Genomic DNA, 27,271 nt, shown 5'->3' on the forward strand with positions numbered 1-27,271 from the left:
CAGGACGTGAGTGCAACAGCACCCTCCCGCCCATGTTCCTCTGCCTCTGATACCGCCACAATACATGTGTTAGTCTTTACGGTGCCACAAGATCCTTGGCTGTTTAGGAAGAGGGGTGCCCTGGCAGGCCTGTGCGGCCATCCAGGCCTCCTACCCTCCCTCCCACTGCATTCCTCAGCCGTCACCTAGCAACGTGTAGCTGCAGCAGCAGCAAACAGGGAGGGCCGGCTGAGAGCCGGCAGCTTTTGCCTGCCTGGCCGCTGGCTGGAGCCGTTAGTCAAGCAGAGCCCGTCCTCTACCTGCCCGCTAGGGGGCGCTAGCCTGGGAAAGTGTCTGGGATGTCGCAGAAAAACAAGCTCAACTTCGTGGCTGAAGCTCAGATCTGGTAAACTCCTTACTTACTTAGCCCCAGCACCACCCCAGGGTCTCCCTTCGATCCATTCCCCGATGAGATGTATATCATGCTAAAGTTGCTTTAGGCCCCTGCCCCAACCAGACAGCTTGACCCACTCCTAAATCCTCCCCCACCGCCGCCACCAGTGCCCAAATACAGGCTGCCAGACCAGCCATGCTGGCAGGGGCTTAGGAGGGGTTGAAGTCCAAAACATCTGGAGATCTACCTTCTGCCCACCCCTGCCATAGAGCACAACCAGAAACACAGGAAAAATTTCTGGAACAGGCAGGCATCTCTCCCAGCCTTCCCAAACTTGCTTCTTTCCAGATGTTTTGGACTTCAACTCCCATCAGCCCTAACCAGTATGGACAATGGTCAGGAATGCTGGGGGGGGGGTGTAGTCCAAAACTTCTGAAGGGCACCAGTTTGGGGAAGGCTGCTCTAGTATCACCTCCAAGAACACCCCACCTCTTTACCTTGCGTAAGCATCTCTGCAAATATAATCTGCTCCCCCGCACCCCTCCATTGCTGTAATACTAGAGAAAGAGAAATGCAACCCAATCAAATACAGATTTACTTAGATGTAAGTCCCAGTAAAGTCAGTAGGACTTATTCCCAACTACGTACGCATAGGATTGTATCTTCAGGCTGGTTTCTCCACTACCACCACCACCCCGCCCCCTTGTTCCTCATTTGGCCTGGAGCCTCTATGGCCAGTTCAGTGGTAGAGCTCATGGTTTGTATGCAGAAGGTCTCAGGTTCAGTCACCAGCATCACCAGGTAGGGCAAGAAAAGCTCCTACCTGAAACCCTGGGTTTCACACTAAAGATGTGTGTGCAGAAGGGGAGCAAGGGGGAGGGGAGGAAGAGTGTGTGTGTGTGCTTGTGTGCATACGCACATGTCTTAGCTCGCCAGCCAACACTGGATGTGGCCCTTAGGGCTGAAAAGCTTGTGCAGCCTTTATACAGAGGAATGCTGAGTTAACTTGTAACACGACGTGAAACCAGTCTCCCATTTCACGCACCCTAGAGAGCATTTTTCCACCCTATTCCTTTTTTGTTCTCATGCTAAATTGGAACGTCTGGAAGGGTTTTGCTCATAGCAGTACCAGAATTTCCCAAAGCCAAGCCACAGTTGCTGCCCATCCTCAGTTTTTATCCCACTATATTAACACGTGCACACTCCTCCCTTTCCAAAAAATTCTGGGTGTCTTCTATCCCACACTTTAAGGGCAACATGAAGGCACCTCAGTGCTCTACATGACTGTAATAGTATTGGTAGTATTTCTTCTCTCCACACCACTTCCTTTGACTGGGGGATGGGGTAAGAGTGGTTTTCAAGGCTGGGGGCAGGAGGAGGGCCTCTCTTGACCATAAATGCCTTTTGAGACAATCCATGTTTAGTGCAACAAACATGCAATTATTACCAGAGGCCACCATTTCAGATTTTATTGGTGGGGGAAGGGGGGGATTCTCAGCAAAGTTCAAAAGCTCACTCTTGGATGATATATTCAAGATTAAACTGCAAAACAGCAGGGTGCATGAAGGGCATTTGTTGCAGTTACCTCCTTATACCTCATTCTAATGATATAATAAAAGGTTCCAACTCAGGCCAAAGAGCCACCCACTTTTTTTCTTTTCTTTGCACAAATGGGTTTGTGTGAAATAAACACATGTAGGAGGGTGCTTCCAGGTGGAAGACTCCTAGTGCTGCAAGTCAGAATGCATTGTGCAGCAATTCCGGGGGGGTAGGGTTGTAACGGATTTTCCTCAGTCAGAAAAAAGTCAGAGGGCTTCTTCACAAGAGCTTTTATCCTGCTATTTTGAGATTGGTTACTCAAGGAAGTTAGCGGGTCCTTTAGATGACATCATCAGCCGCCAGGGCATCTCCCGCACTAAATGACCTTTATTCCATTTTTTAAAAGATAAGAGATAATGAGCTATCAAATTACCCCGCTTGAGTTCCCTCTGTGAAAAGAGGAAAAGCCGCAATAAGAGGAGCTAGACCGCAGCACCATCTAGCAGCTGTATAATGAAACTTATGGAAGACTCAGATAAAGGGAAAAGGGTGGAGGGAAGGAAGCGAGTGTAAAGGGAGTCCATTGTGATCCTGCATTTAAAATGGAAGCAGAAAGCCCCGTTTTAAATGTGGGATTTTAGGATGATGTAGAGATGCTCAGAAAACATGATGGGGAAACACCAAAAGGTTACAAATGGAAAACGACAATGTCTGGACCCCCCATAAAATTCCAGGAAGGAGGCAGGACGATGGTGCAATAAAAGCCCCATCTGAAAGCACCTTTAGTCTCAAACGTGTGGGGAGGGGGCCAGCAACTCAAATTACCCTCTGGCTGTAACCCATTTGTTACACAGGGCCCAGATATTTTTCTTCCAAGTTGCATGTGCATTCAAGAATATCACAAATGATAAGGATATCATTCTAAAGGTATCGTTTGGGTGGTTCCAAACTAGGCTTTGTTGTGCAGTCACCCTGGCCCGTTCACAGAATTTTCCAGAGGGGTCCAGTTGACTTCATCTTTCATTTGTAACCCTCCCATGTTTTCTCACCACTTGTTCCTTTTTTTTTTCCTTACCAGAAAAGAAATTCTTTAAGGAGGAAAATATGGGGTGCTCAATGCTTTTTGACTGGAAGCATTAGGGCCCTCCATCTGGAAACACCCTGGATATACTATATAGTTTGCACCTGGGAAGATTTGATATATATCCCCCTCCCTAGCCTCCATCTAAAGCAGCCTTCCCCAACCTAGTTGCCCTCCAATTGTTTTGGACTACAACTCCCAGCATTCCTGATCACTGGCCATGCTGGCTGTGACTGGTAGGAGTTGAAGTCCAATACATCTGGAACACACTACGTTAGGGAAGGCTGACCGAAGGCTCACCTTTTTCTTTAGACAGAAAAAGGTCCTCCAATTCGCAGCCGTCCCCAGCCATCCATGCTGGCTGGGAAATACTGCAAGTTGTAGGACTTCTCCTGTCTAAACATGCATAGGATTGCACCCATATTACAGCTGCAATGGCTGTGTGTGGAACGGGGTTGTCATGAGTATCACAGGCACTTGCTGACCGTTGTCAGTCATATTATTCATTACAGTGACACAACAACTCTCTGGGCCCCACTGGGTGCCCGGCTGCGCTATTTTGTGGAGTTTCATTTTTAATGTCCCTGGACGCTATGAACTCCTCCTGTCCTGGAGTATTCAAATTGTGTTTTTGTTTTGTTTTTCAAAGCAGCTAGGCTACTACTCCCAAGCCATCCCCTGACATTTCAGGAAATCTCTTCTTGATTTTTTTTAAAATGCCCTTTTAGACTGAGTAAAAGCATTAATGGGGCACACGCCTCCCACCCTGTCTATGAGAAAGTTGCTGGCAAAAAGAGTAGCCATATCCCCCCCCCACACACACACACACACCCCTGCATAAGGAAACCTACATACACACCCCAATCCGTTGCATAGGTACTGAGGAATCAAAGCTGTCTTAGGTATAGCAGTAAGGGTAAAAACCAGAATGTTTATAATCTGGGAACTAGTGCTTTACCATGAACAGATGGGTAAAACAGAGTAAGGGATAGTTACCGCCAGAATAAATGAGAGTGTTCCTACAACGACTTTGATGATGAGCAGTAAACATTAAGCAATTGCCCTCTTCTATTTGTTCAACATCCTTTATGCCCCCTCAAGTGTGAAAGGTAGAAAAAAAACATTTTTCCTAGGGGGGACCAAGCAATAAGGAAGCAAGGCGTTACATTCCGTTGATATCGAAATTATTTCATAACAATACCCTTAAAACTGCAGCCTAAGCTACTTCTGAGGAGCTGTCCACAGCTCAGTGAAATCAAAGTACATTAAAGGTGCCAGTTTCAGTCCAAGTACTTCATCTTAACTGGATTGTGAGTCAGGCTGTTAACAACTTAGGAAGACAAGGTTACAATCCGCAGACAACTTATTCCAAAACATTGGCTTAATATAATTACTTTAGAGTAAAGAACTTGCGAATTGCTACAGGGTTTGGGTTTGGGTTTTTGTTTTTTAGTCCTTGAGAAGGACTTACTCAGTGGACTAAGCCAACTTGTTCATTATTCCTTCCTTTAGCAAAATGCATCATTCTGACAGGTGGAGACGACTACACACAAGGGGAAGGCATATGTGTGTGTGTGTGTGTGTGTGTGTATATATATATATATATATATATATATGCAGGGACCCAGCGTGCAATATGTCCCTGTGCATGGAAAGACATTGTATTCCTCCGGCCATTGAACGTCAGGGGTATAGGGCAGGTTTTGCTCTCCCTGTCTGGATTAAGTTTCAGTTTATTAGCCCTCATCCAGTCCATTACCATGCCCAGGCACTGATTTAGGACACTCATAGTGTCACCTGAATTAGATGAAAAAGAAAGGTAAACATTATAATGTGAACTTTTAACAGTCATTCCCTCGCCCCTGAGACCTGCAGTTCAGTAATGGGGGCTAGGGATATCTAATAGAATGTTCAACACCATTACAAAACTACAATTTCCAGGATAATTTGATAGTTTGGGCAGAATCCAACACTGCCCTTGCACGCACAGCCAGCCCCACCAATTCCATTCCTCAAGGGCCCGTACTGCTTGCAGAAGGGCAACTTAGTGCTTCCAGAGGCAAGCTGAAACGAGTGCAAACACTTGTTTCTGGGAGGGGGTTCCGCCAACCTGCTCTAGTCCAGAAATAAGCGTTTCTGCTCATTTCGGGGCTTGCTTCCGGAAGCGCTAAATTGTTGTTCCACAAGCGGTAGGGGCGGCTTGCAGAACAGAATTGACGGGGCTGACTGCACATGGACCAGAATAAGTGGCCGCTCCACTACCAGATGGGCAGCACTGGATTCTGCCCTTTGTAGTGTAAATATACTCTGGGTCATACAGTTGTGGTATGGATAGGCCCTAATTTGAAACACAGTATCATCCCCTCTGTTTTCAATGTTCAGGTTCTGCATGCCGATCTTATGACGCCAAAACAGCACCACACACATACGAGAGGTTTGCAGAAGTACAGAAAAACTGGGGGGAGAACCTAAGAGGGAACCCAAAAAAGCCCAAAGAGGACTGAGTGTATTCAGTGGCTACAGAATGTTGACTAACTATTGGAGGGTGGGATGGCAGGGAGAGAATGAAATGGCTGGAATCCTGAACAGCACCCACTCCATGCTGCAACATATTTTTGCAGCTCCCACTAACACTACAAGCCCATCAAAGAATCCTGGAATTTGTAGTTTTGTAAGGGTGCTTTCATATATGGACTTGGGGCTCCTTCACACTGAGTTTTTATTCTGTGATTGAGATTGCTCCTTCATGGAAGTGTGTGGGCTCTTTGCATGATGCCGTGACCCCCCAGGGCATCTCCTGCACTAAATGCCCTTTGTTCCGTTTTTAAATAGATCGCAGATAATGACCTATCAAATTACCCCATTGTGTTCTGCTTCAGTTTCCTCCCTGAAAAGAGTAAAAGCGGCAAGAAGAGGAGTGAGATCAATGAAAGATATGGAAGACTCAGATACGGGGAGAAGGAGGGGCAAAGGGCAAAGGGGAAAGGAAGCAGGTGAGAAAGGGAGTCGTCATGATCCTGCATTTAAAACGGAAGCAGAAAGCCCCATTTTAAATGCAGGATTTTAGGCTGGTGTAGAGATGTCCTTGGTTTCACAAACAGTAGTGAAACCTCTACTCAGCAGGGAGTCTTGCTGAGAATGTTCTGCTAGAGATCCAAAGCCCTCACAGAATTACCATTCCTAGGATCCCCAGAGGAGAAGGAATGCCTGTTGTGTCGCTTTCAGCTGATTGTCATCCAATCCCCATTGAAGGTAATGCATCTGATGAGGGTGAGGGTGTTCATCCCCATTTGAGGCCACTAGGTGGTCACAACAAAGTGCAAGTAGGAGGAAATCAGAGTGGATCAAGGCCACTTTGTCCTTATGGGTATCCTATCCAGACCACAGGAGTTACTATGGAGTGATCTATGAAGGGACAATGTAACCGGTGTTCAAATCTGTGATGAACTGCATGAAAACAATGCTCTACTACTGAGCTATGGTCCGTCCCTTAAGTCCTGCATTCAGGTGTTTATTTTTCTCTTAAATGGCACAATTTTTTTCTTAGAGACTCCTTCTATGTAAGTTAGCAACAACTTTTCATTTTGATGGTCTAAAAATGCCCACCTTTTTAGAGGCTACAATCCTTAACAATTTCCAGAGGAGTAGCCCTGTTAACCTGTTGCGGAAACACACACACACACACACACACACAGAGTGTCTTGTGGCACCTTGAAAGATTAACAGATTTATTTCTATGATTCTGTGACAGAAGCTTCCATGGACTACAGACAGTCTCCTTCATCAGATGCATGAAGTGTTTATCTGAAGTTGGCAGGCATATATACAGATGGTTGGGGAGGGGGAGGAGTGAAGTCAGAGGGAAATAAAAATGCAAAATGCAGACACAATTACATCAATTACATTAAAGTCTAAATGTATGCAAAAGCATTGCAGTGACAATTAGCACAAGCCCCATTTGTATCCTAGGAGTTGTGCCAGGGGATCTCTCCAGGCAAGAATCTGGAGGACTTTTTTTAGACTCCAGGGGTCCCCAACCTTTTTGGGTGCATGGGCCCATATGGAATTTTGAGAGAGTGTCATGAGGGTTTCCCCATTCATCAAATGACCGCCATGGTGGGCATGAGCAGTCACCCATCACTCATTTCTCAGAAGGAAAACTGGTGAGACTTAAAAAAGAACCTAATTACAAGGCAGAGATGGGGGGCTGAGCTCCAAAACACAGAAACAGTCTTTTGAAGCCAAATAAGCATAGCATTGGAGGGCAGCACTTAGCTTTACAGTATACCTGCCTTTCCGTGTGCCTCAGTGTTCAGTCATGCCGGCCACATGACCACGGAAGGGTCTTCGGACAGCGCTGGCTCTTCAGCGTAGAAACGGGGATGAGCACCACACCCTAGAGTCGGACACGACTGGTTGGGGACACCTTTACCTTTTTATACCTGCCTTCCAGGTAAAAATAAATACCACTTAAGAAATAAAATAAAAATCAGGAGGAGCAAGGAGTCTTTACCAAGAGAAGTGCATTGATGCCTGTTGGAGATCCCAGTGTTAGAACTTTTCTAGACGAGGCTTTTACTGTGCGCTCACCATTTCTCACTCATGGTTGTTTACAGGTGCTTTAGACATCATCGTGACCCTCCAGGCAGTTTCACTTCTGTTTTTTAAGAGCATTTTTGCAGGTTTGGGGGGAGCAGGGAAAATCCAATGTTTTTCTGCTATCACAAAACAAAGTGCAAGTCTCCACCAGTGTAGTTTCATTACTCTGCCCCGCCATCTAGAGGTTATGTAGCAGAAATGCAGGAAAAGAAAATAACTTCATGTAGGGCTCCGATCTTAATTCTGTAATTAAACCAGAAGTAGAAACAGTGGGATAAACTGCCTTGTCTACAAAAGCTCTTACACTATCTCTGAAAGTCTTGTAAGGTAGGGTGTTTTTTTCCTCTTTGCATCAGGAAGGATCATGTCGAAACAGAACATGAAGCTGCAAGGAGATGGCCCAAGCAATGGGGTTTTCTGTTAACACCAGTTGAAGAGGTAAAATATATTTCTGTGTCACATTTATACATGGAGAACCATTTTGTTTCTGTACTTAATCTAATTTCATGGCTTGTATTGAACAGCAACCACCATATGTACTGTAGCAGAAATACAACAGGTTTATAATAAGAATTATTATTATTTTTAAAAATCCTACCTTTTGTCCCTAAAAAAAAACAGACCTGAAGGTGGTTGTGACAATCGATTATTTGTTCTGGGAAGGAATGAGAGGGAAGTTTAACACTGTGCATATGAACTGCAAAGAATCATAAAAGTTTCTGTTTAGAAAGCTGTATGGTGGCAGCTGCAAAATTTCAGCTCTATGCTGAGAGAAGGGCCATAGCTCAGTGGCAGAGCACCTCTTTTGCATATCACCCCCCAGCATTTCCAGGTAAAACTTTAAGGGCACAATCCAATGCAGGTTTAGACAGAAAAAAGGTCCTACAATTCCCAGCATGCCCCAGCCAGCATAGCTGGCTGGGGCATGCTGGGAGTTGTAGGACTTAGAATCATAGAATCATAGAATAGTAGGGTTGAAAGGGGCCTTCAAGGCCATCGAGTCCAACCCCCTGCTCAATGCAGGAATCCAAGTCAGACCATCCCTGACAAATGGCTGTCCAGCCTCGTCTTGAAGGCCTCCAGTGTGGGAGAGCCCACCACCTCCCCAGGTAATTGGTTCCATTGTCATATTGCTCTGACACTCAGGAAGTTTTTCCTGATGTTCAGCCGGAATCTGGCTTCCTGTAACTTGAGCCCATTATTCTGTGTCCTGCACTCTGGGATGATCAAGAAGAGATCCTGGCCTTCTTCTCTGTGACAACCTTTCAAGTACTTGAAGAGTGCTATCATATCTCCCCTCAGTCTTCTCTTCTCAAGGCTAAACATGCCCAGTTCTTTCCGTCTCTCTTCATAGGGCTTTGTTTCCAGTCCCCTGATCATCTTTGTTGCCCTCCTCTGAACCCTCTCCAGTTCGTCTGCATCCTTCTTAAAGTGTGGTGCCCAGAACTGGACACAGTACTCCAGATGAGGACTAACCAGTGCTGAGTAGAGGGGAACTAGTACTTCCCGGGATTTGGAAGCGATGCTTCTATGAATGCAGCCCAAAAGAGCATTTGCCTTTTTTGCAGCCACATCACATTGTTGGCTCATATTCAGCTTGTGATAGACAACAATTCCAAGATCCTTCTCGCTCGTAGTGTGGTTGAGCCACGTATCCCCCATCTTGTAACTGTGCATTTGGTTTCTTTTTCCTAGGTGCAGAACTTGGCATTTGTCCCTATTAAATGCCATTCTGTTGTTTTCTGCCCAGCGCTCCAGTCTATCCAGATCACTTTGAATTTTGTTTCTGTCTTCCAAAGTATTAGCTATCCCTCCCAATTTTGTGTCATCTGCAAATTTGATCAGCATTCCCTGCACCTCCTCCTCCAAGTCATTAATAAAAATGTTGAAGAGCACTGGGCCCAGGACCGAGCCCTGCGGCACCCCACTCGTTACCTCTTCCCAGCTTGAGAAGGTCCCATTGATAAGCACTCTTTGAGTCCGATTCTGTAGCCAACTGTGGATCCACCGGATCGTTGTTTCATCTAGCCCACTTCGAGCTAGTTTGCTCATCAGGATATCATGGGGCACTTTGTCGAAAGCTTTGCTGAAGTCGAGGTATATGATGTCTACAGCATTCTCACGGTCTACAAGGGAGGTTATTTGATCAAAAAATGAGATCAGATTTGTCTGGCAGGACTTGTTTTTGACAAATCCATGTTGGCTTCGGGTAATCACGGCATTGTTGTCAAGGTGCTTCCAGATGGATTGCTTTATCATCTGCTCCAGAATTTTCCCAGGGATTGATGTCAGACTGACTGGTCTGTAGTTCCCAGGTTCCTCCTTTTTACCCTTTTTGAAGATAGGGACAACGTTAGCCCTCCTCCAGTCATCTGGCACTTCCCCCATCCTCCATGATTTCTCAAAGAGAATAGACAGCGGTTCTGAGAGTTCTTCTGCCAGTTCCTTTATGACTCTAGGATGCAGTTCATCTGGCCCTGGAGATTTGAACTCATTCAAAGTAATGAGGTGTTCCTTGACCATATGCCTGTCGATCTCAAGCTGCAATCCTGCCCCTTCAGCCTGTACTTCGCCTTTGCCAGGGGGGTCATAGACCCTCTTTTGGGAGAAGACTGAGCCAAAGTAGGAATTGAGCACTTCTGCCTTTTCTTTGTCATCTGTTATCATTTTTCCATCCTTATTTAATAGCTGAACCACCATTTCTTTCCTCTGCCTTTTACTATGCACATAGCTGAAGAAAGCCTTTTTGTTGTTTTTAACATCCCTTGCTAACCTCAGCTCATTCTCAGCTTTAGCCTTCCTGACGCCATCCCTGCAATTCTGTGCTATCTGCTTGTACTCTTCCTTTGTTACTTGGCCTTCTTTCCACTTCCTATATGTGTCCTTTTTTGTTTTCAGGTCATCCCTAAGCTTTTTGTGAAGCCACATTGGCTTCTTCTGTTGTCTTCCACCTTTTCTTCTTGTTGGAATTGTTTGTGATTGTGCCTTGAGAATTTCCTTTTTTAAAAGCTCCCACCCATCTTGGACTCCTTTTCTCGCTAGCATAGCTTGCCATGGGACCTTACTGATCATTGTTCTGAGTTTATGAAAATCAGCTTTCCTAAAATCCAGGGTACGCGTTTGACTACACTCGGCTTTTGCTTCCCTTAGAACCAAGAACTCAAGTGCAACATGGTCACTTTCCCCCAGAGTTCCTGTAACTGCTACTTTATCCACTAAGTCATCTCTGTTGGTTAGGATCAAGTCAAGGATAGCCGATCCTCTAGTTCCTTCCTCTACTTTCTGTAGGAGGAAGTTATCCGCCACACAAGTCAGGAATTTCCTGGAGGGGCCATGTTTTGCAGAATTTGTCTCCCAACAAATATCGGGGAAATTGAAGTCCCCCATTACTACTACATCATGCTTCCTTAAAACATTGGCTATTTGCTTTTCAAAAGTTTCATCCTTGTCATCTCCTTGATTGGGTGGCCGGTAGTAGACTCCGACCACCAGGTTCCTTTTATTCTTTGCTCCATTTATTTCAACCCAGATGCTCTTGATGGGGCTACCAAGCTCCTCCTCCTGTATTTCTGTGCAGAGATATGTATTTTTCACATACAGTGCAACCCCACCTCCCTTTCTGTTCCTCCTGTTCTTTTTGAACAAGTTATATCCTTCAATTGCTGTATTCCAGTCATGAGAGTCATCCCACCAAGTCTCAGTTATACCTATCAGGTCATAATTTCCCTCTTGTATTAAGAGTTCAAGTTCGTTCTGTTTGTTTCCCATACTCTGGGCATTAGTATATAGACATCGAAGACCATGTGCTTCATAGTCTGGCTTTCTTCCTACATGTGTCTGAAGACTATTATTGGGTGCTATCAGAGCTGTTCTCTCCATTGCAGTGCATGCGCCTATGTCCATTGTTACCCCCAACATTACATCTCCCTTCCCCGTAGGATTCAGTTTAAAGCCCTTCTGATGAAGTTCTTCATGCTGTGGCCAAACACAGTCTTCCCAGCCTTTGTGAGGTGCAACCCATCCCTAGCCAACAGCCCATCTTCCAGGAAGTATAGCCCGTGGTCCCAGAATCCAAATCTCTCTCGTCGGCACCACCTTCGTAGCCAGTCATTCACCCGGAGTATTTTTCGTTCCCTTTCTATCCCTCTTCTAACTACTGGAAGGATGGATGAGAAAACTATCTGGGCCCCAAAGTTCTTGAGTTTCCTTCCCAAAGCTTCAAAGTCTGACGTGATCTCTTCGTAGCTCCGCTTGGCGGTATCATTTGTTCCCACATGGATGAGAAGAAAGGGATACCTGTCAGTGGGCTTTATGAGTGCAGGCAACCTTTCAGTCATGTCTCTAATCTGTCCTCCCGGGAGACAACATACCTGGCGAGTCCATGGGTCTTCGCGACATACTTGGGTCTCAATCCCACGCAGCAAGGAGTCTCCCACTACTACCACTCTTCTCTTCTTCTTCTTGTAGGCCTGGGTTTCATCACCTCTGTTTGACTGACCTTTAGCCTCTTGCTCACTCTCATGCAGGTTCCCCTGTGATTCTTCCTCTGCAGGCTGTCCTCCAGTCTCATCCGCAAGTACCTGGAATCGGTTCCACAGCTCCACTGCTTCCACTGGTGCAGAGTAGCGTCTAGTTCTTCTTCTCCTAACTGTCACCGTTTTCCAAGGAGTATCCTCTATTCCATTTTTCTTCACCTCAGCATTTCCCACTGCCTCAAGACAGACTTTTTTCTGTCTAAACCTGCATCGGATTGTGCCCTAAATGACTCATGTCTAAAGCCCTGGAGTGCAGCTGTTAGTCAATGCAGACAGTAGTGAGCTAGATGGCCAAATGGTCTGATTCAGTTAAGGACACTTTCTATGTTCTTAGGTTCCACGTAAAAAAAAAAAGCAAAGCAGCAAGTGCATTGTTGTAGAGAAGGGGTGGACAGAAAGTAGATCTCCAGATGTTTGGGACTTCAGCTCCCAGCCATCCTGACAATTGGCCATGCTGGCAGGGGCTTATGAGATTTGAAATCCAAAACATTTCAAAATCTACCTTCTGCCCAGCCCTGCTGTACAACACAACGAGAAACACAGGAAACATTTCTGGAATAGGTAAGCATCTATTCCATCCTTCCCCAAACTGGTGCCCTGTATTTGTGTTGAACTACATCATCCCCAGCCAGCATGGCTAATGGTGAGGAATACTGGGGGTTGTAGTCCAACAGATCCAGAGGGCACCAAGTTTGGGAATAGATGGTTGCCTGTTCCAGAAATATTTCTTGTGTTTCTGGTTATTTCCCAGAATAATGCCCTTCAGTCTAGTGGAGAGAGTTGGGAAGGAGGTGGGGGTTAGTCCAGGCGAAAGGTCCTGTTTCATGTGGATCATGTTAGCAATTCCAATCTTGAAAATAAAGTATGTGCTTACGTACCATCTGCATCAGGATAGCAATTTCCTTGCCTCATGCAAATACCATGTTTACGCTTCATAGTAAACTTTTTTTTTGTTATACTATTTTATGTCCTTGTTCCCAAATATTAGTTGGATACAAACAAACCAGTTTCCCAGTCTTTTCAGTTGCAGTCCTATACTCACATATCTGGGCTTACGCCTGAATAGACATGTATAGTGTCAGTTACACCTCCATATGTTGAGAAAACTTATCCGTCCTCCAGATTCAATTCTTAGCCTTAAAATGAGAATTAATTCTTGCTAGGAAAGGTGAATTTCAAAAGCATCCAAAGCTGTATAATAAATAGCCTTGTATCGGATGCCAAGTACAAGGTCATCAAGTACTGCTATGATGGGAACAGTATAAATATCTAGATAGATATGAGCTCTTACAATGTTATCACAATGCTCGGCTCAGCCTGAAGTGCCAATTTATTTTATTACATTCTTCTATTTTTAGTTGATGAAAGATGAAAAGAAACAACCTGCTAAGCCTAAGATCCCGCTTCCAGAACACTTACAGATCCGACCTGTGACACCGGTGGAAAAATACATTAAGGTTAGGCAATAGCAGTGTAGTTTGAAATGGCAGCATTTATTTAAAACAACAACAACCACACATTTGTAGGCTACCTACAGATTCCTTATGAGTTGTTTGCAGTCTTTAAATAGAGGTCAAAATATTGGGAGCAAATTTAGAAGGTTTACTCAAGACAGGAAGCATCCCTCAGATGTTCTGCTGAGTGAAGGTTTCATTGTGCACCTTTAGGTCTTGCAATAAAGTGGTCCTGCTGTAGTAGGGCATAATGAATATATATCATCAAGTTAGTTATCTCATCTCTGCATGTATTGGAAGCACAGATCAGAATTGTCTTATGTTTCAAGAGCATACACAGACTGCTTTCATAAGAGATCTTTACCGCTTGAATGTCCCATTTCTTCATAAGGATGTCACACCAGCCAGCTTTAGTCTTGTGGTCTTTAAAAGGCCATGCTTATCCTATTCTAATGGAGTAGGGACACAATATAAGTCCAGGTGGATTGTTTCTCTGTGACAAGGCTGACCACCTGGAGACCATGGAGTCCGACCTGGCCCATTGCACAATTGTATTTAGTCCCTAGAAAAATCCTACCAAATTTTAATTAAGGTGTGTGATTTTTTTTTAAAGTTTTACAGCATAAAACTTTACACAGCTTCATTTATAAGGATTTTTTTCCCCAAATGTTACCCGAGACACAATTCCACATATTAATGTGGCATCTGTTTAGTTTTTGTATGTAATGTCTTGGCCATGTCCAGTCACTTACATACATACATTTATTTATTAAAATTCACATACTGCCCTTCATTATCAAATCACAGGGTAGTGTACAAAATGCATTAAAACAGCAATTAAAATAAAATGCAGTTGCATTTTATGCAGTTTTAATTTGCATTGTTTTAATGCATATTGTACACTGCTCTGTGCAAACAAAAAACATGGGCTACATATACGTGAAGTTTCTACTGCTACATTGCACTGACTTTATTATAGACCCTGGCCACTAGAGAAGGTGTTGGTGATGCATATCTTTAATAGTGCAGTCCTATACCCACCAGCCTGGGAGTAAGCCCCGTTGAACTCCATGGTTCTTACGTCAGAGTAGACCTGTCTAGGATTGCACTGTATGATTGCACAATTTCCAGGACCAGAAAAACATACATGGCTGGCTAAATAATGTAACAAGTTGAACGGGAAGTTACCATCTGCACTCTACCTTACAACCATTCTTCTTTCCATAACATCTGGATTGGTGATCTCTAAAATATGGAGGTCTGGAATTAAACCTGACTTACATACTGCCTGTAAGACATGGCTTGCCCATCAAGAGAAAAGTTAGTGTAGGGACAATGTGAAGGGACCATATTTATGATTTAAACGCCTGTGGCTTGAAATCATAGTTTGTTCTCTACAATGAGAATGAAAAGTCCTTTCCTCTTGATGGGTTAGGCAAGAAATCCTTAACCCCCTTTCAACTCCCTCTGTGTAATTCAGCATGGAAGCTGAAGAACATAATGGTCTCCATTATTCAGCTCTGTGGGTGGCATGTGTGGCCATGCAAAAAAAAAAGGGGGGGGGAGACAAGAAAGAAGAGGCGACCATTTCAAAGCAAGTGCTCCGCCTAGATATCACAAACATTTTCCAGTCTTGGCTGAGGAACAAAGAGAAAGGGCTCTGGCAAAAGAACAAACCAGAAACATGGCTTTCTCACTATTTCTGCACTGAATAAGTCCCCAGATGTTAAAGTGATGCATAGAGAGCAATTTCAGAATGCCTTGTGGAGGTGGTTTAGCCAAAGTAAGCACAGTAGCCAAGGGGAAGAAGGGAACTAACCCTACCCCCAGCTAGATTAGTTACTGATTAACCAGCTTCATTTATAGTAAGTTTGGAAGGGATTAATGGTTATTCATGCAAAAGACATCTTGGTCACTAACCTTTCTTGTTTGAGTCCTTAGAACTTCTCCCTCCCCTCCTCAATATAAATAAATGTTAAGAACCTAAGAAGAGCCCTGCTGGATCAGATCAAGGGTCCATCTAGTCCAGCATTCTGTTCACACAATGGCCAACCAGCTGTCAACCAGGAACCCACAAGCAGGGCATGAGCACAACAGCACCCTCCCACCCATGTTCCCCAGCAACTGGTGTACATAGGCTCACTGCCTCTGGCACTGGAGGCAGCTCATAGCCATCAGACTAGTAGCCATTGATAGCCTTTTCCTCCAGGAATTTGTCCAACCCTCTTTTAAAGCAATTCAAATTGGTGACCATCGCTACATCCTGTGGTAGCCAATTCCATAGTTTAACTGTGCGCTGTTTGAAGAAGTACTTCCTTTTATCTGTCTTGAATCTCCTAGCAATCGCTTTCATAGGATGACCTCAGATTCTAGTATTTTGAGAGAGAGAAATGTCTCCCTACCCACATTCTCCACACCACGCATCATTTTGTAGACGTCTGTCATATCTCCCCTTACCCTCTTTTTTTCCAGTCTAAACAATCCCAGCTGTTGTACCCTTCTCTCTTAGGGGAGATGCTCCAGCCCCTTCATCATTTCAGTTGCCCTTTTCTGCATTTTTTTCCCCAGCTCTACAATATCTTATTTTAGGTGTGGTGACCAGAACTGTACGCAGTATTTCAAGCGTTTAATAAAAGAGTTCTAACATTACTGCTTTCCTGTTGGCAGAGGAGCCAATTCATATAGGGCAGGGATGAGGAATGCCTTTCAGCCCGAGGGCCAAATTTAACCTCAGAGGAGCTCTCTGGGGCTACAGTCCAGTGGAAGGTGAGGCCAAAGGCAAAGGTGGTGTGGCCCAAAATACGGGGCATGCCAGTCACTCAGCCTTAGGGGAGGCATTTCAACCTTTTAGAATTGGGGGGAAACCATGCAGAACCCAGGAAAGCACTAAAGAATTGGTGGTTAGCAGTATGGGGGTGGGGCCATCTAGCAAACTCTTCAGGGCCAGATTGGGACCCCAAGAGTGCTAGATTTGGCCCCTGGGCCTGTGGTTCCCCACCCCTGATATAGGGGATTCTGTATAAGTGTTCACTGTCCTGAAGTGCTGGGGAAAGTGTTTATTACCTATAAGAAGCGGATCAACATAACCACATTTCTGATCAACTAGTTATACATTCACTTTCACTCTTACACGTTACTGTTTTTCTACTTCTTTAAGCACTCATTCTGATCTTTGCGAGAGGCGAATCACCTGCGCAAACAAATTTCCGGTGGCTTGTGATGACCGCCGCTGCCGCATACGCACAGGACACTTGCAGCAGGGGTGTATGCGAGCACACTCACCCCGCTCTGGGTTGGAAGTGAGCTCAGTGGCTCCACTCTCTTTCACTGAACATCTGTTTAGACCTAACGAGAGGGCATCATCTTGTACTCGCAGAGTTCTACATCTGGGGCCACTGCGGAGTTTGATGCTTTGACAAGATAAACTTCTGTTGTCTTGCCTACTTTTACATGCCTTAAAACAGCAGCAAGTCCTCAATACTCCTAAGCAAGCTCAAGCTGGTGGCGTTCAGCCAGTGTTCCAAGTATACTGCTCTCACAAGTGGCATTAAGGAGGTCTCTTTGTTTCTCATATGAGATGGGGAGGCGTTTCATCTTGTGATTATGTGCCTAATGTGGCATATAACACACAAAACAGCCGATAACACACAAAACTGCTGTTTTTAATTCTAAAAATAGTCCCCAGAAATGTTAACTGTTAAATCTGCATCATCTGGAGGATGCACGTTTTCCAGCTCCTGTGTATCTGGTCTTTCCTCATGCCATGGGAAATGGTGCCATGATATTCCAAAGAGCACAAGAACACTGAAGCATTAAAATATGCATAAGGCAGACATGGAAAATTCAAGTATTAGTTTAAGCATCTCCTGTGAAAGTGATATTAAACTAAACACACCTCCAGTTATTTCCACGCTTTTTAGAATTAAATGCCTCAGTCTCAGAAGAATTCTCAACTCCTTTTTAAGGACATTTACGTAAGTCTTCAAGGAATGTCAGTCTTTTTTCTTTTCTTTATGTGAAACAGTTTACTTGGCCTATAAAAGAATTTGCAAGAAAATGTTTGCTTATTGATTGGTTTGGTTGGTTTGATTTGGTTTGTACCCTGCCTTTCTACCAAGAAAAATGGCACTCAAAGCAGCTTACAATCATAAATAAAACTTCCGAAACCTGGGGCATGTTTGCCCAGAGTATTTGTTGTGAATTGGGAGCATTTTGAGGTCGTTTAGGGCACATGACACTGTGGCAGTTCCGCAGCCACCGCAGAGGTTTTTTTTATGAAAAGTCGGAGTTTCTGAGACAACTTTTAGTCTGTTTTATTCCTTTAAATCGGCTTCTCCGCAGTTCTGGTGCTGTGTGCCTCATCTCCTGCATTAACTTCGATATGAGAGCCCTGCCCAGGGGGTGTGTCTTTCACTTGCCCATGGTCAAGGGGTGTTTTCCCCATTGTTTTCCCCATTTTTTCCCCATTGTGCCCGCCATTTCTCAGCCAGGCATGCTGGAGTTCAGAGCTCACACTGATTCACTTTGTCAGTCTGGTAGTTGCAATATTTATTTTGGGCCAACCATTAAAAGTGCTATGGTGCTAAAACATGAAGTCGTGACCATGCATAACCCCCCTCAATCAATTCCAAGGAGCAACCACAGGGGTAATGGAGGGATAAACTGCAAGAGGGGGTGTGGAAGATGTCTGTGTCACTCAGTAACCATGGGAAGTAGCCCTTAAAGGGCACCTAGACACAAAACATGCTAACCGTGCCACGTTCTAAACTCAGTAGCTCACAATTGTGCGCTAACAAATAACCGAAGTAGCAAGCCTAGGAAGGCATGGAATCACTACCTCGAAATGCGCACTAGCAAAGTGTCACCCAGGGGGAAGCGGGAGGGGAGCCCTCTGTACTAGCAAGCAGAAAGCCTGTAGTCCCCCCTCTGAAAAGTTCACTTTGTCCATAATACAAGGGTGCAGGATAGTGAAAATGTGCTATACTGAATTGTCTCTATAATGGGCAGGAGGGAGTGGTCAAAGGAGAGTTCTTCACTCGAAATAGCGCATTTACAAGACACTCTCCTTCCCTAATATCTGACAGCACATAGGCAGGGTGAAACTGATATATCACACACAACATAGGGTTGAGGTTTTGAATGGGGAGGTGATACACAGGGGAAAGCCATTGCTTGTATTCATGGCTGCAAAATAGCGAAATTGTGCTTTAATGGGGTGCAGGATCATCACTATAGCGATGATGCGATTTAGTGAATGATATAAAAAATAAACAAAAGCACAGCGAGCCAACAATGCTACCATACTGCCTATCCGAGGGACACATGGTTGTAGTGGGGAACAGTATAGGAAGAGCAGGGGACAGAACATATGGTTGGCAAGGGAGGTTCTCTGATGATGCTAGACTCTGCCCAGAAGCAGCACAACAAAGTGCATTCAAGCACCGTGCAACCATCATGGAAAATCTCCACAGCACCAGTTTTGTACTGCTCTCCACAGGATAATTTGCAGTAGTGTATCACCAAACAAGAAGGTTCAAAGCACTGTAAAAGTGCAGGAAATTGGAGAGTGGAATAAAAGCAGGGCCATGGAGATTTGCCCCTGGGCATCTGGGTTCAAGGCAGAGTCCAGTACACCCAAACTGCAAGCCTGAGTCTTCAGGGAAAGTGTAACCCCATTCAGCACAGGTTAAATCCCTATTCTCTGATCTGTCTTTTGACTAACCAGGAGCACCTCTGTCTTGTCTGCATATTAAGCTTCAATTTGTTTACCCTCAGCCAGTCCATTACTGACATCAAACACCAGTTTAGAACTAGAACAGCTTCCTTGGATTTAGATGGAAACACGAGATAAAGTTGGATGTTATCAGCATACTGGTGGCCGTGAACCCCAAACCTCCAGATAATCTCTCCCAGCGGTTTCATGTATATGTTAAATAGCACAGGGGATAAGATGGAACCCTGAGAGACACAATAGGCCACGGAATCAAACAGGAATCCCCCAGCACCACCTTCTGAAATCACCCCTCGAAGAAGGGCTGGAGCCACTGTATAACAATGCCTCCTAGTCCCATCTCAGACAGACACCTCAGAAGAATTCTGTCAAGGGCTCCTTGGAGGCCTCTCTCAGTCTAATCCAGTAGCCAAGTCCAGACACAGACAAATGGATTCTTTTCGAAGCTTTATTCTTCTTTTACAACTTAACAACTCTACTGTCAGCAACTAGATATGAGCAGCAGAGTACCTATGCCCTACGTTGGAACAGTTGGTCCCTGTTTGAAAGGGAATTACTGGCAGACCCCTGAATTTAAGGACTAGGGAGAGTCCCTCCCCTTTTCCCGTGGATCCTCTGGGCGCAGCTGTGGTTTGCGCGCCAACCGGGCACTACGCCTCCTTTCTGTGCCCTCCATTTGGCACCGCTCTCTGCGTCGGTGTCGCGCGTCCATCAAGTTTGCTTCCCACACTCTGTCACTCCCAGGACTGCTATCTAAGCTAGGAATGCTGGTGGGAGGAATCTCCGTCAGCTGTTGGCCCTGGGAAAAAGGAGCGCGCTCCTCTCCCAGGCGCGACTGCTCTTCCTCAGAATCAGAACTACTCTGGGATTCTATGGGCTCAGTGTCCACCCTGACAGATTCCATGGCTGATGGTACGGAAAGCCACTGAGAAGTCCAGCAGGACCAACGGGGACACACTCCCCGTGTCCATTTTCCAGTGTAGTTTGTCCACCAAGGCAGCCAAAGCAGTCTCTGTCCCATAACCAGGCCTGAAGCCAGATTGAAATGTCCAGTTAGTGATGTGGGGTGAAATTTTTTCCAGTGCTTAATTTTTCCGCAGAAAGTTTCCGCTTCATAAGTTCATTAGTAAAGAATAAATGTATACAAATTGCAAATGGAATAGTAGGCAAGCTTGGCAGTTTCAAAGTTATAATTAATGTTTTCCAGGTGATTAGCCTTAGCAAGCCTGTGAAAGAATACATGAATGCCATTGAAATACAGATACTTCTCAATGTGAAATGGAGCTAATAAGTAGTGACAGCAAAACTGAAGTGCCCCAACAACCCTAGTGGAAGACAGCTGTACTCTGCTGGAAGAGATGAGTGGCTGTCAGCATATCATGCACAGTCCTTTGAGTTGCTATAATTAATTAGTGTGTCAACCATTTTCAGGACTTTTGTTTTTTTCTTACATTTAAACAACCTAAGGGAACGATCCTATCGTTTCAATCTCGATGATCGTAAGCCTCCAGATTCGAAGGCTTACAATCGTCCTGTGCAGAGGGGGAGGGGCGGCAGAGGTGATCGTCGCCTCCCCATCCTCCCACTGCTGTTTTTGCTTGACGGGCTTTTTTGCCCATCTAGCTGGGGCATTTCAGAGAGGGTGGGAAGGAGGTTGGGGAGGCCTCAGGATAGCTCGTATTCTGGCCTTTCCAGTCTCCCCACCTCCCCGCCCACCAACGCACCCTTCTTTCCCCCTCTCCGAGACTGTGTTCCTGACCTCGGAGAGGCAGCCACAGGATGGTTCTGTCTGCCCGGCTGCAAGGGAGATGGGGGTCAGAGCGCAGATTCCGCCCTCTAACGGTGGAGCACCGCCGCTGACCGCAGATCTGGGGATCCGAAGAATCCTGTGGCTGCTCAGATGCTGACTAGGGGGGTAGGATTGTTCCCTGAGGGAAGTACATGCTATTGCCTCTAAATTTTTATGAAAATTCCAGTAAAAAAATCTGCTTAGTATAACATTTAAATCACATTAAATGTGCTTTATTTTTCCCGTCAGATATTTCAGTCCAATACTTATGGTGTATCAGGCCAAAAATGAACATGGACTGGTTTTTATTTTGTTTTCTTTAGCTTTATTGTTTGTTTGTTTTTGTTTGTTTGTTTGTTTATTATACTTATATATACACCTTTCTTCCACCATGGAATTCCAAGGACTGACCGGCCCCAGACTTGCTTAGTTTCAGCAAGGCAGCTGCCTCATGTGCCTTCAGACCAGGCCCTGATAAAATGAACATGCTAAATTAGATCTCTCTAGGGCAGGGAGGCTGGTGGCGCCGATGTCAGTGGGGCAGTGAATCTGCTCTGGTTTCATTCCAGACGAGTCAGAATTCTAAAGGGGGCATCCAAGGTGCAGAAGCACCTTGGATCGCTCCTTTAGAGTTAAGACCGATGCAGACTGAAGCCCAGCGTGGATTCACCGCCCCACTGACATCAGAGCCACCAGCCTCCACTGCTCTAGGGCATCACAGAATTTTCCAACACAAAGTGAAAATCTTCCTACGCAAATGACTCTATGCAAATTAACTTATTTTTCTTTGGAAATCTTTCTGATGCAAACTAAAAAAAAATCCTATGCAAATTAACCTTTCCAATTCAAACTTTTCCAGAAAATCCACACCACTGACTCCAAGCCATTCTCCCTCCCCAACCCTGTTTTTAGGGTTTCTTTCTCTTAACAGCCAGTCAGCCTTCCATGGCTGCTCCGCGTGCTTGGTTCTCATGTGGCTATGAGGGCCGGGGGCGGGGACAGGTTTGAAAGCCGTTTTGTGCTTCTGTAAACTAAGGAGCTTCCACAAAGCTGCTGACATCTCCCCCTTCTCAAGCGATGCTATTTTGGCTACATAAGGATCCACACTTGGAGAATGAGTTTCGTATTGGTATATGGTATTACTAGCTAATGTACCTGGTTTTGCATGGGTTGCAATAGCCTGTAGCTCAAGGGAGGGCAACCTCTGGCCGATGGTTCTAATCCGGCCCACGTCTAGGAATGGTGCTTCTAGATGGACAGCTCCTAGCGCTACCAGTCAAAGGACACCATGGAGCCATTCCCATTTTCCCTTCTTAGCGGAACATTTGTAGAAGGAAAACAAGATTTAAGAAGCAGTGGGAAAACGCAGGAGAGTTACAGTGGGAGACAATGTCATTTGGACCCCCTGTAAAATTCTGTGAATGAGGCAGGGTGATTGCACAATAAAAGCTTCATCTGGAAGCTCCCAAAGAGAACATTTGCCATTGTGGTGCCTAAGCTACGTAATAGCTTCCCAAGAGAGGTTCACCCCCCCCCCCCGTGCACTTTTAAACAGGGCCCTTTAGACCATTCTGTTCATTTTTTAGACAAAATCTTTGATGATACATTTTAGTCTGGCTATTCCTGATACTTTTTTATGATGCAGTATTTGTCTTTCTCTGCTGTAATATGATGCTATTTTTACTGCTGTTTGTTTATTTTGTGTTTTTCTTTGGATTGTTTTTAATTTTGTTGTGATTTATATTTTAAAATTGCAAGCTGCCTTGAGTTTAGTTTCACCATAGCAAGGCAGGTTATAATATCCCAAGTAAATTCATAAATCAACAAATGACGTACTCTTCTATTGCAGATCCATCCATCGCCACCTGTCCCTCAGACAACCCAAGGGTTTATCGGCTGGAGATCAACAGTACCAGGGCTAGAACTGGAACGTTATCATCAGATAAGAAGCTGCAAAGGTGCCTTTCACAAGGACCTGCAATGGCCAAATGAACCTACTGACTGAATTAAGAAAGAATGCTAAGTCCTACATCTCTCTCTCTCTCTCTCTCTCTCTCTTATTCCCTTTAACCTAAATATGTTTTCAGCAGCTCCTAACAGATAGGGAAATGTTGATATTAAGAACCAATTTGTGCATCATTTCAGCAGTGCATTAGGTTAAAGTTAATTATGAAGTTAAGCATGGCTTAGTACTGTTTTATTAAAACCAGCAGTGTACAATATTGCAGGCCACCTCCTACTGTTCTGTACCCCAGGCAGTGCTGTTGTGTTGTAAGGATTGGGGAGCCAAAATCTGTGCCAAATAGGGCTAAACAACAGTATGTGAAATGCATAGCATCTTTTCATTTTTACTTTACTGTAGGGTGTAGGGACCGACCGAGATCAGGCCCACCATGTGCAGGGGGGCGGGGGTTAAAGTTTCCCACCCAGCAGATTCCCCCTCCTTAAATTCCCCCCCCCCCATTGTCAACAGTGCAGTTTTTTCCCTTCTTTAGCCTGCACTCAGGCAGATGAATTTGCGGGGGAAGCAGCTGGTGGGAAGGTTTAACAACCACACACACACACACACACACACACACAGGCTCTCTCTCTCTCTCTCACACACACACACACACACACACACAGGCAGCTGGTGGGAATGTTTAACCTGCACACACACACACACACACGTCCCGATGCCGATGAGGGGCCTGCATACTCACAGTTAAGGGGGTTAGGCTGTGCTAGATGCTCTGCATTTAACATATCGTCTCGTTTAGCCCATAGATTCAACAGTCCAGGGCCAGCATTAAGGGTACCTGCTTGGGCACCTGCTAAGGGCCCACATCCCAGCAGGGGCCCACTGTCAAGAGCCCCCTGGACTTCGCCCTTGCAACCTGCTTGTTGACCTGCCTCTCGCTCTGAAGCAGACAACGGCGGTGGTGAGAAGGAGGAGCAGGAGATGCCGCGGCCTGCTTGCCCCCTGGCTCTCTGCCTGTCAAGCCAGCAAGTGTTAGCAATGATGAGGAAGAGGAGGAGCGAGAGCAGCGGGTGCTAATGGCCGTGAGAAGGAAGGCCCGGTGAGGGAGGGGGCCCATTGGGGGTGGCTCGCTCAAGGGCCCTCCCAAACCTGGATCCGGCACTGTCACCGCTCCCTTCCTAAAACAAGCAGCCATACTGGCCTCGGTGCTTCCAGATGGGGCTTTCGTTGTGCAGTCGCCCTGCCTCGTTCATGGCGTTTTATGAGGGCTCCAGGCAATGATGTCTCCCATTTGTAACTTTCCTGTGTTTTCCCAACACTACTTCCATCCTTTTTCAGAACAAAATCCACAAAGGAGGGAAAGACCACTGTACGAGGCCTTTTGATTGACTGGGAGCCCTCCATCTGGAAGCAGTTAACATCATGTGGCACTAAGGAAATAAATGGGTAGGGAAGGTGTCGGGGAGGAATAAGATCAGGAGGCCGAGGAAGAGAGGGGAAAGAAGACTACCGACAGAAGAAGACAATGGAGACTGGATTCCTTTTCTCACAGAGCCAGTTCACATCACCTGTGTGTTCATTGTGAACTAGCTTAGAAGTAATTAATTTTCAGGGCCAAGTTACGTGGGGATCTGTGATTTCAGAGCTCTTGACATTTAAAATGCAAACAACTGCAAGGGGCTCCAAATTTGATGGAAGCAGGAGTGCTGGGGGAAGGGTGTCAAACCTGGCTCAGCGTCACTGGGCTTCTGCTAAGGCCTGTGCCCTAGCAGTGGGCCCGCTGGCCACCCCTAGATCCCGCTGGCCCAACGCTCTTCCTCCTTGCTGTTGCTGCCAGTGCATCCTCCCCTTCGAAGACAGGGAGCAGTGACAAGAGTGAGGAGTTAGAGCAGTATCCTCCACTTGCCGTGACTTGCCCTCACCCTCGGGGCAGCGTTATGGATTGTGCCCCCCCTCCAAAAGAGGCAAGAGAATGCACAGCAGTCATAGCAGCAAGGAAAAGGAGGTGGGCCTACTCAGGGAGGAGGCCCATGGAGGCCATCTTCCCCATGCGCCCCAAAGCTTGGAGCTAGCACTGTGTCGAACCCTCCCCTCCTCCGTGTTATTTTCTTGATCTTAAATTCTGCCATTAGAAAAATGGGGGGGGGATGCAGGTACAGATGCTGCCCCCATAGCTGCTTTAGAGTAAAAAGTAAAAGTGTCAGGAGTTCTGATCTTCCATGTAACATGTGGTTTGGCCCTCGGTCTCGGCTATAGTCATGGTGAGCGGGCCGTGCAAATTGCCTGTATCCAACTCTGGCATGCCATTCTTCACCTCACTTTGCATTTAAACAGGGGCCAGCCCTCCCATGAGTCAGGGTGAATCCCCTGCTCAGGGGGCAAATTGGGAGGAGTGGCATATCACACCCACCCACCTCCTGCCAGGAGGGTCCCTATGGTCACTGGCACCACACTGGCCCTATTCACCCACCTCCCCCCCCCCTTTTGGCTCTGAGCTCTCTCACGAAGCAAGAAATCAGGTGGGTGGTTCCTCCAGAGGGGACAAGAGTCCGCTCTCTCGCTTTAGGAGAGGGCTCAGAGCAAGAGATTGGGCATGTGGACTCTCTGGAAAGGCCACGAGCCTGCCTGCCTGATCTCTTCTTTGGAGGAGTCTCCCAGAGTGAGAGATCAGGTGGGCAGGCAGCCTCTCTGGAGAGCCCACCCACCCACCTCCACCCCAATTTCTCCCTCTGGGAGAGTCCCCCAGACAAGAGATCAGGCAGGCGGCCTCTCTGGAGAGGTGCCCAGGCTCAAATGCCATGGTTTGTGGGGCCCTTCCTCAAAGCGCAGCATAGTGAGGTGGCTCTGCAGGCTGCCTGTACCTCACAATGCTGCACTTCATAGAAGGGCCCCTCAACGTGTAGAAGGGCCCCTCAATGGGCCTGGATACCTCTCTGGAAAGGCCCATTATGCCATTTTGGTGGCAGGGGAGGAAGTGGCAGCGCTAGAACTGAAAACAAACGGGCATGCCACGCATACAAATGGTTGTTGCAAACTACACATGGCATCAGCTGTATATAAGCAATTAATGTGCACATCGTTAAAAAATTAAATAGCCATCAAGGGCGGGGGAGTGATTAACCACCACCACCCTTGCTGTGGTCCTGACCATTTCTTATTATGATTGCCAGCTTCAGGCTGGGATGGGGCTCCAGTTCCTCCCAGTCCTATCTTGCAAGGGGAAGTTTGGCTGGTGTTTCTTCTTCTGCCACACTGCTGCAGCAGCTGATCATAATCTGCCCAGTGCCCCCTATTAGGTGGAGGAATGAGACCAGTGGGGAAGTCTGACAAGTTGCCACTAGGTTATTCCTTGATATCTTCTGGGCCTAAGTTGCCACTTTTTTTTTTCTTTTCTCTTTTTTACTGGCTCCGCTACTGTGCCTCTAAAAGAAGCCAGGCACACAAAGATACAGCAGGTGGAACATTTCCTGGGCATGGAGATAAGTAACGTGGGAGGAATCATTGGTTTAATTTTTGTGCATCCAGTTCCTATTAAAGCCACAGGAGCAGGGCCAGAAGAAAAGTTGGCAACCCTATCTAGGGGTGTAGACTGCCAGATCCACTGGTCAAGGAGCTCAATGTACATCAGCACGAAACAGAAGGCAGATGAACAACATTGTATGAACCCTCTGCAAGAGACTGCACAGGAGCACATTAGTCAGGCAAATTTAGGAACAGTTCAGCGTTACCCTGTTTACTCAACAAAGCAATTGTAAGATCAAAGTACTCTAGTGGAACTTTAGAAACACACAGGGGGGCTTGTAACTCAGGGCATCTATATACTACGCATTCATATGGGTTTAACTGTCATGGCTTCCTTCCCCAAGGAATCCTATGAACTGCAGTTTGGTGAGGGTGCAGATGACCAAATTAGTCTAAGGGAGCAATCCTATGGCCTCTAGACAGCTGCTAGATGGCCATAGGATATCCTGTTTTCCAGGAACCGACCTCCCCCCACTTCTGCGCTGCCTTGGAGGCAGCATGGAACAGCCCATCCTCCGCGCTCGCAAGAGAAGCACAGAGCGGCCGAAAGTGGGCGTGTCTGGAGGGCTTTCCGGGGTGGGGAGAGCGGAAATGCCTTTACAACACATCCAATGTGTCGTACAGCAGCCTCCTCCCCCACTCATGCCTGCTGTGGCTAGACAGCCGCAATCGGCTGTCTAGCCGAAAA

General features: G+C 46.1%; 1 protein-coding gene across 1 annotated transcript; it reads left to right on the top strand.

The window, feature by feature from the left end:
* The first annotated feature begins 338 nt into the window (after positions 1 to 338).
* On the top strand, positions 339 to 23,319 carry CIMIP1 (ciliary microtubule inner protein 1). Its single transcript, XM_084854242.1, has 4 exons — positions 339 to 385; positions 7,949 to 8,030; positions 13,486 to 13,584; positions 22,951 to 23,319. Exons 1-4 carry the CDS (start codon positions 339 to 341, stop codon positions 23,104 to 23,106), a joined length of 384 nt encoding a protein of 127 aa, XP_084710368.1. The 3' UTR covers positions 23,107 to 23,319.
* Positions 23,320 to 27,271: the final 3,952 nt, after the last annotated feature.

Source organism: Heloderma suspectum, chromosome 4 (assembly GCF_057233095.1).
Source record: "Heloderma suspectum isolate Gila_16-S chromosome 4, 16-S_ref, whole genome shotgun sequence".
Taxonomy (NCBI): domain Eukaryota; kingdom Metazoa; phylum Chordata; class Lepidosauria; order Squamata; family Helodermatidae; genus Heloderma; species Heloderma suspectum.

Excerpts from the sequence above, each read along its gene's own strand:
- CIMIP1 (XM_084854242.1), top strand. The coding sequence starts at position 339 with ATGTCGCAGAAAAACAAGCTCAACTTCGTGGCTGAAGCTCAGATCTG. Across the intron at positions 386-7,948 it reads GTGGCTGAAGCTCAGATCTG|GAAGGATCATGTCGAAACAG; the intron begins GTAAACTCCTTA and ends TCTTTGCATCAG. Across the intron at positions 13,585-22,950 it reads CGGTGGAAAAATACATTAAG|ATCCATCCATCGCCACCTGT; the intron begins GTTAGGCAATAG and ends CTTCTATTGCAG.